This window comes from Rhinatrema bivittatum, chromosome 3 (genome assembly GCF_901001135.1).
Source record: "Rhinatrema bivittatum chromosome 3, aRhiBiv1.1, whole genome shotgun sequence".
NCBI lineage: Eukaryota > Metazoa > Chordata > Amphibia > Gymnophiona > Rhinatrematidae > Rhinatrema > Rhinatrema bivittatum.
Window position 1 is genome coordinate 307,850,404 of NC_042617.1, and position 18,533 is coordinate 307,868,936.

The 18,533-nt window shown below is 47.1% G+C and overlaps 1 protein-coding gene across 2 annotated transcripts in view; it reads left to right on the forward strand.

Annotated features, from left to right (window-relative positions):
• The window catches only part of ITGA5 (integrin subunit alpha 5), a 263,376-nt gene that overhangs the window by 184,359 nt on the left and 60,484 nt on the right, over nt 1-18,533 (forward strand). For both annotated transcript variants that reach the window (XM_029595141.1, XM_029595140.1), the window contains 2 exons: nt 3,591-3,643; nt 11,516-11,721. In XM_029595141.1, the coding sequence (XP_029451001.1) occupies nt 3,591-3,643; nt 11,516-11,721 (259 nt within the window). The remainder of the gene's footprint in view (nt 1-3,590; nt 3,644-11,515; nt 11,722-18,533) is intronic.

Consider the following 18,533-nt stretch of genomic DNA (forward strand, 5'->3'; position numbering starts at 1 on the left):
AAGCATCAGCACCCATCGCCCCCGAGCATGGCACCATGCGATGATGATAGCACCACGGTCCACCATGCAGCCCCCACACGGAGGAGGCATAGACTTCCATCGTACCCAGGAGTCCTGGGCATTCCCCACTGACATCGGTGCCAGATACCGAGCCTCCCCAGGGCGCTGGGGAGGCTCCGGTGACACCTCGTCCTGCTCCTCTTCCTCACCCTATCCTCACTTCAGCGGACGTCCAGGAGGAGCTGGACCACAGGGTGCAACAGGTGATGCTCCGTGCCCTTCAGGGCATCGAGACACTGGCTTCACCGGTACCCCGGTGTCTGAGCCTGCCCCTGTGATGCCAGCACCACTGCTGGAGTGACTTGACGGCCTCTTGATCATTCTGCCCATGCAGCAGCTACTGGTGCCTGGGGGCCCCCTCGATGTCCCAGCGGCCACAGAGTCCTTCCTCCCTCCAGCGTCAACTCCATTATGGGGTCCTTAGAGGAGGAGGATGCTTCCCATCCAGGGGCACCATTGGGGGCGCTAGTACCCATGCCCACTCCAGCTCCTGGTCCCTCGAGGACCTCGGTGCCCTCTGTGCCTTTGGTTTCAAGGCCAGGGGTCTCAGGCAAGGGCCGTCCTCGGGGTGCCCCAGAGAACTTCAGTTAGGAGGAAGCCCTGTATGATACCTGGGGGGATGATATCTCGGAGTCTTCTTCGCAAGACTCTGGAAACCTCTCCTCTGGAGGAGAGGCATAGATCCACTCCGGAGGATCTGACCTTTGCGGGCTTTGTGCGGGCCATGGCTGAGTCCATTCCTTTCCAGCTTCTGGTGGAGGAGGATGCCCGTCACAAGATACTGTAGATTCTCCAGTTCGTAGATGCTCCAAAGGAGGTGCTCACTATCCCCATCCATGCGGCTCGGGTGGCGGTGGTGGGCATTGGGGCCTGAAGATTAACATGGCTCCAAGCATCACACCTCTGGCCAGAAGTCCAAGATAAGCTTGCAGACCTGTCCTGTACTGGGGAGAAGGTCCTTTTATCATCAGAGGAAATATTATCCTCTGGCCTCGCGTACTTGTGTGCCATGAGGGAATTCTAGGGGCCCCTCTCGACAGTAGTGGATTCCCCAATCTCAGCCAGTTCCCCAGCAAAGCCCCACCACAAGGGAACATAAGCTTTTTACCCATACCCTCAGCCTTGGTGCCCCTGGTCAGAGGTCGGCTACAGTCCTTCCAGGACCAATGGCCACAGATCACCTCGAACCAGTGGGTCCTGTTGATCATCCGTCGGACTCTCCTCCCCGGTTTGTCGTGGGGGCCAGACCCCACATCAGGAGGTTCTTTAGACAGAGCTGTCTGCCCTGTTATGGCAGGAGTGGTAGAACTTGTTCTGCAAAGTCAACAGGGACTGGGATTCTACTCCAAATACTTCCTGATTCCAAAGAAAATGGGGTGGGGGGTTCCGCCCCCATCTTAGACCTGAGGGCCTTGAGCAAACATCTGCAAAGAGAAAAGTTCAAGATGGTCTTGTTGGGCACTTTGATTCCCCTCCTGCAAAGAAGGGACTGGCTTTGCCCCCTCGACCGGTCACAGGAAGAACCTATGATTCCTGGTAGGCGACAATCGCTTCCAGTACAAGGTGTTGCCATTCGGCCAGGCCTCAGCCCTACATGTCTTCACCAAGTGCTTGGCAATAGTGGATGCACAACTCTGTCAACTGGGGGTACATGTCTTCCCCCTACTTGGACAATTGGCTGGTCAAGGCAGCCACACGTGAAGGGTTGCTTCATTCCCTCAACTTGACCCAAGGGATTCCAAAATCTGTATGGTTTGTCATCAACTATCCAAAGTCCTATCTTATTCCGTCGACTCAGTTGGACTTCATCGGGGCCCGCCTGGATACGACCCAGGGCCAGGCTTTCCTTCCTCACAACCGAGCACTTGCTCTAGCGTCTCTGGTGAGCTTGGTCTGCCGCAGCCAATGAGTGCCGGCCCGCCTTGTGCTTCGGTTGTTGGGTCGCATGGCTGCCTCTACCTATGTCACCCCCTTGGTCTGCTTACACAAGCGGAGAGCCAAATGGACTCTGTGGTCGCAGTGGCAACAGACCTCCCAGGACCTCAGCATGCGGGTGTGCATCATGCCACCCCTCCAGGACTCCTTGTCCTGGTGGGAAATTCTGCCCAACGTGGAGTGTGGGGTTCCCTTTCAGACTCCTCCACGCCAGGTTGTGCTCACTATGGATGCTTGCACCCTGGGCTGGGGTCGCATGTGGATTAGAGATGTGCATTCATTTATTACGTATTAGGCAATTTCAACGAAATTGGTATGAGCACAAGATGGCGCCGGCTGTCCATTGCTCCTACCATGTGACAGGGGCTGACCAATGGCACCGGTAGCCCCTGTGACATCGTAAGGGCAAGGCTATCGGTGCCATTTTGAGTCATAGCAGGCCCGACAGCCTGATGGCATGGAGGGAAAGATCGCTCGCGGGACCCGCTGGACCACTAGGGACTTTTAGTAAGTCTTGGGGAGGGATCGGGATGGTGGGGGGGGGTGGGGGGGATGTAAGAAAGTAAAATTTAAGGGTTGGGGTGGGTTTTTTTCCTGATTCGTGGGTTTTTTGTTTTTGTTTTAATTTTTCCGGGTTTGGGTTCCGGTTTCGTTTTTGGCAAAAAAAACGATCCATGGGAAAACGAGTTTTCCCATGAAATGCCCAAACCGAAACCCAACCCGAGGCAGAAAAATGAAGCTGTAGTACCATGGATCAGTCCAGACGCCCACCCTTTGTCTGTGTATTATATTTATCTTTTCAGAGAGTCCGCTCGTTAACTGTTTGGGTGATTAAACCGCCTTTTCATGCTGTCTATTTTTCTTAATATTTTCTTGTTTATTTCCAAGATTTTTTGGGGGGGGGATTCTGCTTCCATTTAGGATTTGTGAGTTGGAAATTTGTTCTCCTGTTTAGATAGCTAGTTAATATGTTAGTAGTTAAATTTCTGCTTTGATACTGGTCAATACTGATTGGCTGCAGGTGGTGCTCCAGGGTATACGTCAGAGTCATTAGAATGTTTTCTCTGCCTCCCTCTGCTGGATTAGTGACATAACCCAGGGTCTGGACTGATCCATGGTACTACAGGAACGAAAATTAGCAGGTAAGAACCAATTTTCCTTTACAAGACTGAAGGAGCACTCTGCATGGACGTGTAGATAGTGGCATGCTATGCATGCTCAGTGTGCCTAGTCAAAGTTTTAGAAACCTTGACAGAAGTTTTCCGTGCCGGGCTTCATCTGATGATGTCACCCATATGTGAGGACTAATAACCTGCTGTCCTAGGAGAACACCTATTACAGGTAAGTAACTCTGCTTTGCTTCCTAACAGAAGCGATGTGCTGTAACTGAAGTTGGCTGAGACTTGACGCAACTCTGCAGCCAGATGTGGCCTCTGCACTAGACTGGTATCTGCAGCACTTACATCATCATCACAAATTGGCCTTAATTAGAATTAGCATGATTATTCACAGTCTCAGCAAAGTCCATCATGGAATGGGCGGGGAGACTAAATCAGCCTCTTCCCTCCAGAAATCTTCATTTCATCTCTTTCCAGATGGCTTCATATTTTGGGTATGCCGTGGCTGCAGTGGATGTCAATGGAGATGGGTGAGTGACATGGCGGGGAGGGGAAGAGTTTGGGTATATGGGATTTTCAGAAGCTGGAAGAAGGTGAGTGGGTTCTGGGTCATACTATGTGATAGTTGATGCAACAGATCCTGGGCTGACTCTATAGTCTCGGGATCTTTGAGAGGTCATACTGGAGCAGAATGATGGGCAGGGAAAACAATATATCTAGCACCAGTAGTGCATGCTGCTTTGTGTGAAGTGGTGTAAAGCTGCATCATGATAAGGAGGTACTGATACAGACGTTCTCTGCAGGGATACTTGAGGAGAGAGATGTATAATGGGGGTCTTATCCAAGGTGATATGTCCAGATTGGTCCAAGGAGACATAGAAATCTTTAGAAATCTGATTGGAACCATGTGTAACGAGAAAACTGAGTCCCTCACAGGAATGGGTTTCAGCATATCCACAGTGAATATTTTTGATGTGTGTGTGTGTGTATAGATAGAGATAGATGTACACAAACTGGAAAAAATGGTCTCTCTTAATCTTGGGCCTGGCTGAGGACTTGGGAATCTTTTTAAATTAGAACAAACTGCTATAATTGGGATTAATATGCTAGTTTGTTACCAACCAGAATCAAAACATCCTTTTCCTAGCATGTAGCCAGATGGACTCAGGACCACTGAGTTTATGCACCCTTGCCAGCAGATGGAGACGAGTCAGGTTTCAAAGTTTACGTCACCCTAGATTATATCCCTGCAGTGACCTCAGCCCTTCAGTATTTCTCAGTCTCCAGCAGATGCAGACATGCTTTCCCTTTTGGAAGAAGAAATTCTACTTTTAAATTGGAGAAAAGATTGCGCCCCGCTCTCCTGCGGTGATACCTAAAGGTCTCTCCCCCGGTTGAGAATTTCTGAGGTGATTTCCGAGACCCCTCAGAGGTGTGCCTTGGTCCAGTAACTGGTTCCCAGTGGGTACTTTGCTGCTGAAGCATCTAAAAGGCAGCAGGTACAGGAAACAAAGCACGGCGGTGACAGCCAAAGCCCTCTCCCCCCCGCAACCGGAGACTGTCTCTGTATTCAGCCAGAAAGCGCTGAGCCCAGGTAAGTTTAAAAAAAAAAAATAGATGAGCATTTCCTCTCGATTCAGAGAGGTTAGAGGGGACCCTCCCCCCAACTCAGATGGGCTTCTTGTAGCCACCATTGTAATTGGGCCCAAACTCTGTCTGGAAGCTGAAGCCGTACGGTGTAGTTCTGGGACAGAGGATTCCATCATGATAGTAGTGAGCGTTGTAGGGGTCTCATTTGAGCCTGTGCCCATGGGACTACCCCCAGTGTGAACGCCATGAGGAAAGAAAGGTTGTATCCTTCCCTTCTACCACCTGGGGCACAACTTGTGCTTTGAACCGTGCGGCACTGAGGCCTGCTATATGGCTCAAAGCATCAATCAGACCTCTGAGCTGCAGAGGAAGATGTGGCCTCAAGCACGGTCTACTCCTCTTATTAAATCATAGATGCTCACTTTCAAATGAAACTCTGAGCAGCTTACAAATCAAACATAAAATTTACAATAAATAAGACATACATAATACAAATTAATAAGAACATAATACAAACTAAAAAGAAAATAAAACATTTAAACAAAAAATCCCCATGAAACTAATATAAATTAAAATGAAAACATCAAATTATACTATAATAAATCAAATTAATTAGCAGCTGCCATTATTGTAAAGCATTATAAAATACCATGCTGAGCATTGTTTGTGGAAACACAAATAATCCTCCATCAATCTAAGTGCCTGATTCACTAAGACTTTTCTCCCATTCTATGTCTATGGGAAAAATGCTTATTGAATCAGGCCCTTAAGTTCTCTAGGAAGAGACTTCCCCTTAGAGGGTCCCCACAACATTCCTGAGCCAATCTTGCAGAACCTCCCTAGCCTCTACTCATACACATATCTGACTTATATGCAGGGCTGGTGCTAGCCTTTTTGGTGCCCTATGCAAACGATTATTGTGCTACCCCCTCCTCCCACATTTTCATTTAGTCTCTTTTCTTGGACCCACCAAAAACAGCCCAGCTCCTTCCAGCAAGCTAAACTTTAAAAACTGTCCCCCCCCACCTCCAGGTCTCTTCACCCCCTCCCTCAGAACCCATGCCCAGTGCAAGAGTATGAGGTGCCCTAGGCGAACCTTATACACTTGCATCCCACCCCAAGTTAAAAATGTGCATTCATAATAGATTTTACATGAAAAAATATTCAAAATAGTCTTCTGTGATATAATATACATGTTGTGATATATACTTTTTTTTTTTTTTTATAATTTACATGCACTGCTATGGTACCAACCAGAAAACCCTACAGAGAAAGACACTTAGAACCCATATGGCATTAAGACTACTGTAACACATGTTGGATGTGGGCTTGACCCTCAGAAAGCTTTGAGTAAATTTCAATTAAAATATAATAAGTCTCCCATACCAAAACAGCACTAACTGCCAGCACTTAAAAAGTGAGAACCCTATCAGTGAGTAGGCCCTAAAACACCAATACACCTCCTGTTAGGAAAACAGAACAAACCAAGCTGCTATAGATCCCTAAATGCTAGCAAAATACCTCTCCTTGGTCACATATGCAGAACAAGGCAGACCTTCATCAAATACAGAAAAAAGAAACCATAAAGAATAAATAGAAACAAGCAGGCAAAAACTGAATGGGAAACCACAAGTCACTCTGTATGCAGTGCAATAATGGAAAAACAGAGCCATCACCAATTCTCAGCCATTAAACAATAAAATCAAGAAATTCTGTAGCAGCTGCTACAGAATGCTACAGCCAGAAGACTCACCAATACACGCAAGAAAGATCACATTACTCCCATCCTAAGGAATCTGCACTGGCTCCCTATTTCCTCAAGAATTCACTACAAAAGCCTCTCACTTATTCACAAGACTCTATACAACGAAAACATACAGTGGCTACACTATTCCCTCTGCTTCCATACATCCAGCAGACCCACCAGAGCAGCCTACCAAGGAACAATCCACATACCATCCCCTAAACTTACTCCATCTCTCCTCCACAAGGGGTCGAGCATTTTCAATAGCAGGTCCCGCCATATGGAACGCAGTGCCACCCGACCTCTGCATAGAACCATGCACGCAGAAGTTAAGAAGAAGCTAAAAGCATGGCTCTTCAAGCAGGCCTTTGATTAAGTTCCCTCCCTCCCCCTGCCCCCCACCGATCCCCTGCTTTCCTTATGCTTAAACTGCATCTGTTTCTACCTCCTTAATTCGACTTCTTCCTGAAAACTTCCTCACCCTACCCTTACCTTTCTTTTTTACGCAGCAATTCAGCCACCCCATATCCACTTCTATGCTCCATATGCTCTCACTTCAAATATGTGTAAACCATGTATTCAGTCTTGCCCATCCATACCTGTCGACCCTACGTTCTAACAACCGCCCTATGTAAACATCTAACACCTACTCCATCTTATATATATGTTATCCCCTCATGCTACCAATTTGTTTTATGTAAATATAAATGGTTTATATACTATATCAGTTATGCGATACCTTATAATCACAATGTTCCTTGTAAACCGATATGATGTGCAAACGGTTATCGGCATATAAAAACCACCAAAAAAGTAAATAAATAAAACATAATAGTATAAACATACTAATAAAAAGAATATTTCAAAACAGCTGATTGGATGGAAGATCCAATAATTAAAAACTCATATAAACTTTGTTTTAAATTGCCCACATACCAGTAAAATATTTCAAAACAGCAGACACATCACTTAATATCCAAAAATTAAAACTAATAACTGCTAAGGAGAAGAATTCTTGCTCTCCATACCTGGGAAATTTTTATTTTCAGTCACCAGTCCCAGATGAGTGGGAGAGGGATGTACAACCTTTCTCTTCCCTCTCTCATAGATACAGATATGTCTATACATACACACATACAAATGTACTCTCTCATGCACACGCTTCCTCTTACATACACACATGCTCCTTCTTACATACATACATACAAGATCTCTCACACCTACATGCTCAGACACATACATATGCTCTCACACATGCTTGCTTAGACACACATACATGCTCAGACATACACACATACAGCCTCTCTCACACACACACGTGCTGACACACACGATCCCTCTCACGCATACATGCTCAGACGCACGCACACACCACACACAGGCTCCCTCCTGCTCATACACACATCGGCTTGCTCTCACACACACCAAACATTCTTTTGGCAGCCATGGTTCCTCTTAAGTGCCAAGTGGACTTATCGAAAACATGTGCTGTTGGTATTATTGTTGCTTTCAGAGGAGACATGTGTTTTGGGTTTTTTAAGCTTTTCCTGTATTCAAAGCATGCTGTAGTGTTCCCCTGTCGCGTAGGGAAAGGCTGAATGAAGCCTGATGTGGATTCATGTTCACACAAAGAGGTGAACTTCTTACCCATTAATTCGGAGAAATGGAACAAGGATTTATTCCTTCTACTGCAGGCGTTACAAAAAGGAGAACGCCTCGCCCACCAGCCTGAACCACCGAGCTGACACGGAAACCAGAATAAATCTGTCAGCTCCCACCCCTGCCTGCACATGCAGGGAGCTGCAGTCACTGAGCCAGACTGCAAACTCCTGACTCTGATCTGCATATTCTTCAGGGCCCGAGGCAGTGCTCCCCAAAAAAAGGTGCCCAGGGCTGCAAAGTCTGTCCCAGAGCTCGGCAATCCATCCCCCGAAATAAAAACAGACAGCTGCGGCATTAAGAGCCGGTTGCTAAGCACAGGGCCTCACTCTCAGCTACTTTAGCAGGAGTTAAGGTTTCATCTCCCATAGAAAACAGGAATGCAAAGCTCCCGAGCGCCTGAGGAAGCAACATCAGGTGGCAGGTTGGGGAGCACTGGTGGCCCCACAGCTCCTTCTGCTCAGCCGCGTGATGGGTTGGGAACCGCCACGTGGCAACGGCCTCTTCTGGTTTTTAGCCTCTTGGTGGGGTCCGCATTGTCTTCATCTTGGGGCTGACCGTGGCCCTCAGGTCGCCACCCATTTCAGGCCACGCCCCTTGCATGTGCATGGCTTGCACAGTGGGCTGCTTATATGCATGTTTTAGGAAGCTCAGAGATATGTATGGGGGGGGGATCTGGGGATGCTCTCTGGGAGATGGATCACAAGTAGGGGCTCGGGTAACCTATGCCTCCCAAATAGGTGACCCATCTCCTCCCCCCTCCCCACTACCACTACCATATACATACAGTACCTGACCCTGAGGTCCCCCAAACGCATGATCCATTGCGGAGGCAGCTCCCCCATCTCAGAGCTTTGCTGCTGGCTCACTGGCAATTACCAAGCAGCCACTCTCAGCATGGTTATGTGTTGGAACTAGGAGACAGTGGCGGTCTGTCAGAAGGCAGGCAAGAAGGAAGCCCCGACCCAGCCATCGCCATAGCGTTACGACTCCTCATGCTCTGCTGCGCAAAAGCAGCCGCATTTGAGGTGATGGGTGCATGCATGTGTGCACCTACCAACTTCCCCTCCATTGTAGATTATCCTCAGTGGGACTGTAGTGTGCTTCCCCCCCCCCAAAATCATGTTTATTATGACATAGCAAAACAAACAATGCAACAATAACATCAAAACCATTTCCCAGCATGTAGCCAGATGGACTCAGGACCAATGGGTTATGCTTCCCTGCCAGCAGATGGAAACTTGAGTCATATTTCAAAGCTGACGTCACCCTACATACACTCCTGCAGTGACCTCAGCCCTTTAGTATTTCTCCAGCAGATGGTGGATATACCTCTCCCTATGGGGATTGCTGTACTTTTTGGAAGGAGAAATTCTACATTTAAATTGGAGATTAAAAAAAAATAAAAATGGAACCCCGCTCTCTTGCGGTGATACCTAAACTCCCTACCACCCTTCATTCATACACCATTCACATAACACCAGTCCTTAACCCCCCCTTCCTCCAATTCTGGTGAATCACATTTGTTGTGTTCCCCATTTTACTATTCAGCTGCCATTGTGGAGAGTATTCTGCGAGTCTGTTTGTCCACTTGTGTTAACGGTTCATAAAAGCACTGCCATACAGACACATTCAGCCTGCATTTTGTGCCGCATTGGACATGCATCGTATCTTTCCATTTGCATAAAGGTAATCATTTGTCTCTTCCATAATGTAAAAGGAGAGGCTTCGTTAATCCTTTGTGCATTTATGTGCCATTAGCAGAGCCAATGAAATAAAAACATTGACTTCTTGTGATAAACGAGTCTACAGGCTGTAATATATCCATTCCTCCCAATAGCAAAACATTTCCCTGAAAAGGCAACTTAATAGTTGTACATTTTTTATGAATGTGATAACCTTCACCCCCAAAAGAACAATTCTTATGACATGAAAGAAAAACATAAGCAAAAAAAACCCTTTTTCCAGTTTTTTATGACACTCCTCTATCTCCACCAACACCATTTTATGAAGGTGCATTCTATGCACGTGACAGTGCTGTAACATTTTAATTTGCATTTTCTTAAGATGCACTGCCACTGGCAGGGTCTAAGCTTCCCAAAATATCACCCCCATTCCCTTTTTTTTTTTTTTTTGTCACAGTTCCACCAAGCTCCCTCTGCCAATATTCAGCTAGCCCAGTTACGAAAGCACGATCCAGTTTGGATTTACTGAATCCATACCATTTAGCTATTAAGTTTGGGGTTTCTTTTCCCTCCGGCGCAATCTTCTCCATCTCACTCACCAACTTAAGCTCCACTTTGAGTGCATCTGTGGACATCCCCAACAAATGGAAATAGTGCCGCACCCGTAAGCACTCATAAAAAGTAGGTCCTTGGTGTATGAAAAACCTCCTGCAGCTGTGTAAAAAAAAAAAAGCAGCAGGCTTCCTGATGAAAAAGGAAGTCTGCCTTTGGCACCCCGCAGCTGTGGAGTTTGCACCAGAGGCGGTGAGCCTCTGCACTGGCTAACTTAGGCAGGTCATGGGAACAGCTGTTCTGGAAGGGGAAGAGGCGGCGTGCAATGCACACCAGGATTTAAAAAACGGTGCCTGTTCACCGGGGATGCTGCACACACATGCCTTTCCCCTGCATCTTGGAGACTATCAAAGAAAAGAATGTGTCTGCATTGAATCCATGCTGGCTCCTATCAGTCCCTAGGACCCATAATCCTAAGGGGCCAGTCACCTAGGGACAGGCTGATCAGTTCCGCTTTTACTCCATCGCATGCAGACTTCTGTTAGGGATGTCTGAACTCCCTGCGTGCAGTGGGGTAAAACCAGGATGTCCCTCGCGACATGAAGCAGTTTGGTTGTAGTTTCAGTAATGCTAGAAATGTAGATTCAAGAAACTAGGGTCTGCCTTCTTTCTAAAGGTAATACAATATCAAACTCAGAATCCGCATTAATTTTTTTTTTAATGTTAAAATTTGCATGCCCTATCTTTATTTAACCTGGCTTTGTGCTCTCTGTTTACAAAGAATGGACCTGCTTGTGCATTACAGGCGTCTCCTTTGGCATATCAGTCTCGTAGGGTGAAATGATGCAGAGCTGCCTGCCTCCGTAGAGTAAAGTAACATTTTGCGTATATGACCTGCGACGATAAACTTTGACGCAGTTGAATAAGACCTCGGTCGCTCAAAAAAAAAAAGAGTGCAGTTGGCGTCTCTGAGGTCATATTGTATAGTCTGAAGCATGTCTAGAGGAAGGCAGAGGGGCACCTTCCCTCCCACCCCTCCACTGAAAAGGTTTTTCTCTCCCTCCCAACATCTATTCCCCAAGGTTCCAAGTTCTGTAATTTAAATGGTAGCCCAGGAGGCCGTCCTTTCCTTCCCGGGCATGGGGGTTAACCATGTGCCGTCCCGTTGGCAGGCTGGATGACCTGCTGATTGGCGCCCCATTACTGATGGAGAAGACGCCGGATGGGAGGGTGCAGGAGGTGGGCCGCGTGTACATCTACCTGCAGGGCGACGCCATGAACGCTAGCGCCACCGAAGTACTGACGGGGAGCGAGGAGTACGGGCGCTTCGGGAGTTCGATTGCTCCCCTCGGAGACTTGGATCAGGATGGCTATAACGGTAAGGGCCTTTATACATTTTTTTTTTTCCTGCAGTGATCCGAAGTTACATTTTTTGTATTTGCTAAAATGTGTACTTCAGCCGTATCTCTACGGCTGCCACACATAGTTTCCTACAGCAATTTCTGCTGGGGGGGAGGGGGGGAGGCTAGGACTGCACAGCCTGGAGAAGGGAATAACCTTTAATGTAGGATCATGGAAGAAAGCCAGTAGTTGCTCGGAAGTGCAAGGATACTGGCAAAACGGGGAAGTTAGAATATCCCAATAGAGAGGCTGTGGTTAAAGGCTGAAGTAGCCCCGATGGATTTAAGTAAAGAGCACTCAGAAATGAATGATTCCAACTTACCTGTATCATCTGCTAATAAGCAGGTTGTGAATACAAATAGAACTAGACATACAAATAAGTGTACTTTAAAACCGAGGTCTCTAAACTACAGCCTGCAGGCCACATCCAGCCCACTAAACTTGTTTTATCGGCCTGCCATGCTTTTTTAGCATGGTTGTAGGAGAAGGTGCGGGTTGTTTTTTGGTGTTTTTTTTGTTTGTTTTTGCATTTTTTTTAATGTATGGTGGGGGCAGAAAAGCTGAGCAGGATTGCCAAGATTCCACAGCATAAGAAGAGGCGACATCATGATGTCATGACTGGCCCCTGGGGAAAGCCACTGGTGGGGAGGCCAGGCCCTAGTGTGAGAAAAAGCAGTGGGATCAGCCCCTGAAGGACCCACTACTTGGGGATAAGTGAGGGGAAGGGAATGAGAGAGATATGTGGGGGGAGGGGGTGTAAGCATAGGAAGGGAGTGAATGAGAGAGTGAGGGACAGTGAAATAAGAGTAGGGAGAGTGACATGATGAGAGGGGAAGGGAAATGGGAGGGGAAGGACGTGGCTGAGAGGAGTGAGGAAAGGAATGAGAAGGGAGTGAGGAATGAAGGGGAGTGGGGCGCCTGAGAGGGAGTGAATAAGATGAAGAGGTGGGGTGTGCTACGCACGCTTGCATGAATCTCAGGGGCAGATGCAGGGGAAGCTAGGGTGCAGGTTTGCTGAGGGTGCAGTAGGTTGCCAACTTTCAAGCATCTGGGAACCCTGGCCCCCCCCCTCCCTTTCCCAGAATTTGAAATCATCAAAAAGGTCCAGACATGCACCCTTCTGTCCCACTCAGCAACCCTCAAACTCTGAGTGCAACCATATCCCCTTCCCCCTCACTGGTGCTCTTGGTGATTTTGAAATTTGTTATGTGGCCCCTTCCCTTGAAAAGTCTGCAGATCCCTGCTTTAAAATGTCTGCTTGCACATGCCAGAAGTCTGAACAATAAGATTGGAGATTTAGAATATATAGCATTGTGTGAGAATAGAGACATAATGGGGATGATATGCAGCCACTGGCCAGCTTGCAAAATTAGCTGGTTAAAGTCAACTGGCTAACTTTGGTAGGATAGTCCGCGGTTCAGCCGCATCATTAGCAGATAGCAGACTATCTTAAAGTTAGCCGTATAACTTTAGGACTACTCTGCAGCATGACCAGACTTAGACGGATAAGTTATCTAGCTAACTTTGAATATTGGAGATAGCTATATAACTTATCCGGTGCCCTTAGCTCTGCCCAGAAACTTCCCTACATTATCCAGCGAGCTTTCCGGCTAAAATTTTAGCCAGATAAGTGGATGAAATATGCAAAAGCTGGCACTTAGCCAGATAACGTGCTACTGAATATAGACCTCCCCCCCACCCCAATCGGCAGCATAGATGTGGTGGAACGAGGATAACCAGCGAGACACTGGGATACCAGGGTATAAACTCTTGTCGACATGGCAGATCAAATTGGTGGAGGGGTGGCTCTATATAGAAGAGATGGCATAGAGCCAAGCAGGATAAAAGTCCTACAGGAAATTCTGTGTATGACAGGTATGACTATATAGCAGTGGCTGGCCAAGGTGAAGAAACCGACCTTGAAATGCTAGCATAAATTAAAAAGACAAATAAAATGGGTAACCAAATGTGATATTTCAGTTAACCCTAATAGTGATTGAATCAATGTCTCATCAGGACATACTAGACAGGTTTCTAGATGCCATAAATAACTGCTTCATGGACCAGCGGGTCCTGGAACTAATGAGAGGGGCAGCTACTTTAGATCTGGTCCTCAGTGGTACACAAGACTTTCATGTACTTAGCAATAATGATCATAATGCAGTCAAATGTAACATAATCGCTGGAGGGAGGTCATTAATAATACAATAAAGCTCTGGAATTTGTTGCCAGAGGAGGTGATTAGTGCAGTTAGTGTAGCTGGGTTCAAAAAAGGTTTGGATACGTTCTTGGAGGAGAAGTCCATTAATGGCTATTAATCAATTATACTTAGGGAATAGCCACTGCTATTAATTGCATCAGTAGCATGGGTTCTTCTTGGTGTTTGGGTAATTGCCAGGTTCTTGTGGCCTGGTTTTGGCCTCTGTTGGAAACAGGATGCTGGGCTTGATGGACCCTTGGTCTGACCCAGCATGGCAATTTCTTATGTTCTTATGTTCTTATTAAGGAAAACTACTGCAATAGCATGTAACTTAAAATAAATAAATAATCCCAACTACAGGTGCACAATGCTAGGTTCTGTATTAGGACGCACCATCCAGGAAAAAGACCTTGCTGCCCTTGTAGATAATCTGCTGAAATCCTCAGTTCGGTGCACTGTGATGTCAGAAAAGCAAACAGAATGTTAGGAATGATTCGAAAAGGAATGGAGAACATTGCATCTGTATTTATCTGTGGTGCAACCACACCTCGAGTACTGTGTGCGGCTCCCCTATGATGAGTCTATACAGGTTAGCCCTCTTCAGCTTAGAAAAGAGACGGCTGAGTGGGGTGGAACATGTGAATAAAGGAGGTCATTTACTCTTTTTCAAGTAATACTAAAACAATGGGACACTCCATGGAACTAACAGGTAGCAGATTGAAAACAAAACTTGTAGAAAATACTTTTTCACTCAACACCGAATCCAGCTGTAGAATCTGTTGCCAGAGGATGTGGTAAAAAAAAAAAACAAAACAAGTATAGCTAGGTTTGAAAGAGATTTGGATAAGTTCCTGGAGGAAAAGTCCGTAAAACGTTAGCCAGATAGACTGAGGGAAAGCCATTGCTATCCCTGGGAGGAAGTAACCAGAAATAGATCAACTTTCTGGGATCGGCCACTGCGGTCTAAGACGACGGGGATGCTCGGCTCGGTGGACCATGGTCTGACTCGGCATGCAGGTCTTATGTTCTGGCGATGTTACTTGTGCTGAAAACTGAACTACCGTAATCCTGAGCAATCCTGTTACTTAGATAAACTCAGAACATTCTGTTCCTCTGGCATGGTTTTATTTGCTCCTCAGATAAGGCAAATTTAGCAAGGGGGTGTTCTTGGCGTCTGTCCTCGGTTGGCTGAGAGCGTTGAGTTGTTAGGTCCCTGATAACCCTCCCTTTCTCTGCTCTCCTCTGCTATTAGCTGTCCTAGCTGACAAGAACCTGCTGCTTCCTATAAGGTGGATCTTCTCAGGTCCACATCTGTAGTAATTGTTCAGAAGTCGCGGTTACGCTGAGAGAGAGCAAGTCTGTGTCTGCTGCTGCCTTTGTGTGTATATTAGGGGGGGGAGTAGAGAGTTGGCATGTGGGGGTGGAGGTAGTTGGCAAGTTGTGTTTTTAGTGGTATGTCAGACATTGTAGGCACTAGGCAGCACTACACAAGTTAAAGATTGATAAGTCAACAGAGGGATACATGGTGCTGTGTTAACACAGGTATGAGAGGATTTTAAAATGCTTCTTGTCCCAGGTAGTTTAGGTGCATTGGTAAAGCAGCAGCAGCAGTGCTGTGTGGAAAAGAGGAATTTAGAAACATGGACAGTCAGAGTGGCTCTTCATCAGATCCCCATGCAGCCGTGATGCTGATTCACATAAAGCAGGAGTAAAGAACGGACAGCGGAAGAGTAGACTCTGAGGAGGTGATTAAGATGATGTGACCATAAGAGATTCACCTTTACGTTCCTAGAAAGTGTAAAAATGTAAAATTTGAAAAAAAACCAATGAATAAGAAACTGACAGGTGCTAAACTCATCTGTTCTCACATTTACTAGGAAACTTAAACCATTTTTGACAGCCCATGCCTTGGTTACATTGCGATTAGACTACTGCAGCACTTTATATATGGGCCAGCAGCATGAGGGGTCCTTTTTTTCCCTGTATCTTGGGGAGCAGCATTGACTATAGTCAAACTTTAATTCAGAATAGTCTGTTTAATCTTTAAAGCCTTCCATAATATAGTCCCTGTGTACCTGAGAGCAACTCCATCTCTGTATGTCAGCATTGTCAGTGAGGTCTCTAGATGCAACCCTTCTTGGAGGGTACTTGCCAGGTTGTTATAGCCTGGATTGGCCACTGTTGGAAACAGGATGCTGGGCTTGATGGACCCCTGGTCTGACCCAGCATGGTAATTTCTTATGCTCTTAGGTTCCTTCAGTAAATTTGATGGGTTCAGTAAAGGCTCGAAATTCAGGCCCCTTTAGCTCTCACATTTTGGAACAGGCTTCTGAAAGATATTGGGCTTGCCTCAGAATGTCTGGCTGTCCTCAAGCTTTTAACATGGCTGTTCAACCTTAAGCAATCTATTAACTGGGAACTCATTATAATAAGAAAGTACACTTTACTGCAGCCTGTTTTTGATGTTGACATTTCCTATTCATACCCAGATCAGTCCAGATGAGTGAGTTTATGCATCTCTACCAGCAGATGGAGGCAGAGAACAAAAACTTTGAGGCACTGCTCATAACCGAGAGTGCCACCTGCAGTCCCTCAGTATTTCTTTGTCTCCAGCAGATGGTAGAGGTGCAAACCAGCAGTCTGTTGGTTAAAAAAAAAAAAAAGTTCAAAGTAGAGAAAAGAAGATCCGGAGCTCCCAGAGGTGTTAGTACCTTCGTGGGCCATCCCTTTGGTTGAGCGGGGGGTGGGGGGTTGGATATCCCTGGCCAGGCTCAACCCTTGATTCCAGGGGGAGGGATAGCCAGGGGGGGGCACAGAGATGGCCATTTTTGCTCCATATGGCAGGAGCCCTGCCTTAGATGGGGAGAGCAGGGATTCCCCTCCCCCACTTTCTCCTGTAGTTCAGGGATCGGATGGGGTGGAGAGGTGCCAGCAAGCACAGGAAAGAATTCGGTGACCACGGAGAAGGTGTGACCCGCAGTGGATTTTCTGCAGATTTCATTTTGCTGATGCACAAGGCCTATCTCGCCAGGCAGGAGCTGGAGACTATGCAGCCAGCCTCTCAGCCAGTTCGGGTTGGCCTTAAGATGCCTTGCGCTGAGGCATCTGTGCGAAAGGTGAGCATTTTGTGCTTGTTGGGTCTCGAGTGCTCGCTAGGTGATACTTCCGAGGATTCAGAGGGCGCTGATCTGACAGACGATGATCCTCAGGAGCCACAAGTGGACTAAGGCGCTGGTCAGGGCACGGATCCGGGGGCTGGGTCGCTGGGGGGACCCAGATACGGCTGAGGTCTCGTTGACGGAAGGGGATGATCCTAAGGTTGTTGGGTTATTTCGCATGGATGAATTGTGACCGCTCATCCCTCAGGTTCTGGAGCAACTGGGGATTAAGGTGATGCAGGAGGACTCAGACATGGAGGGGTCTGCATGGACCACCAAGGACATTCTCCCTGCCAAAGCAAGTGAAGAAGTTGATTGACCAGGAGTGGGATTCTCCGGAAGCTGGTTTGTAGGTGGCCAGGTTGTATCCCTTGCCCAAGAGTATCTTTGAGATGTGGAAGCTGCCAAAGTTGGATGCAGCAGTTTCGGTGGTGACAAAGAAGACTACCATTCCTGTGGCAAGGTTGGCGGCTTTGAAGGATGTACAGGATTGGAAGCTGGAGATCCTATTGAAAAGGCTGTTGAGGTCTTGGCTCTGAGCCTGAGGGTTACAGTCTGTGCCAGCCTTATGCAGAGGGCTTGTTTGTACTGGGTGTAGAAGGCACAGGAGACCTCCAGAGATACCCCTGTGGCTGCTGGCCAGGATGCTCACCTGGAAGCGGGTGTGGCTTGTGGCGGATGCCCTCTGTGATTTGCTTCGCACTTCGACTAGGAACATGCGAAGGCTTCTGTGGATATGCAATTGGTCGGCGGATGTTTGGTCAAAGGTGTAATTTTTGTTCCTGGAATATCACAGATCAGTCCAGACTGCTGGCCCATTCTGAGTATGATTAATTTTTAGAAAGACCTCTCCTGATTCTGGATGTTGCTGGTGATGCAGAGTTTAATATTGTTCTGCAGAAGATAATCATGTATAGTTCTCGCAGTTTTGAGATTTAAAAATGTTTCTTTTCCTAGCGTGTAGCAGATGGACTCAGAACCAATGGGTGTAGTGTGCTCCTGATAGCAGTTGGAGGAAGCTCTGCTCTTCAGTATTTCTCCATCTCCTTAGCAGTTCAGGATTATTCACGCACTTGCACAGAGTTAGAAAATCCAAACCAAAGAAGAAAATTTCCAACAAGAGATAATCTTACCTCTACAGACGAGCCCCGCTCTCCTTCGGTGATACCTAAGGGTCCCTCCCCCAGTCGAGAATTCCTGAGGTGATTTCCGAGATCCCTCAGAGGTAAGCCTCGGTCTGGTAGCCGGTTCCCGGCATGGACTTAGCCTCCAGGAACGGGAGTGGCTGAGAGGCAGCGGGTGCAAGACCGAGCGCGGCGGTGAAGGTAAATTCCCTCTCCCCCCCCGCAGCCGGAGACCGCCCAGCTCCAAACCGGGAAATGCCAAGACATGGTAAGGTAGAAAACGTTCTTAAGTCTCCGGTCTCCAAGG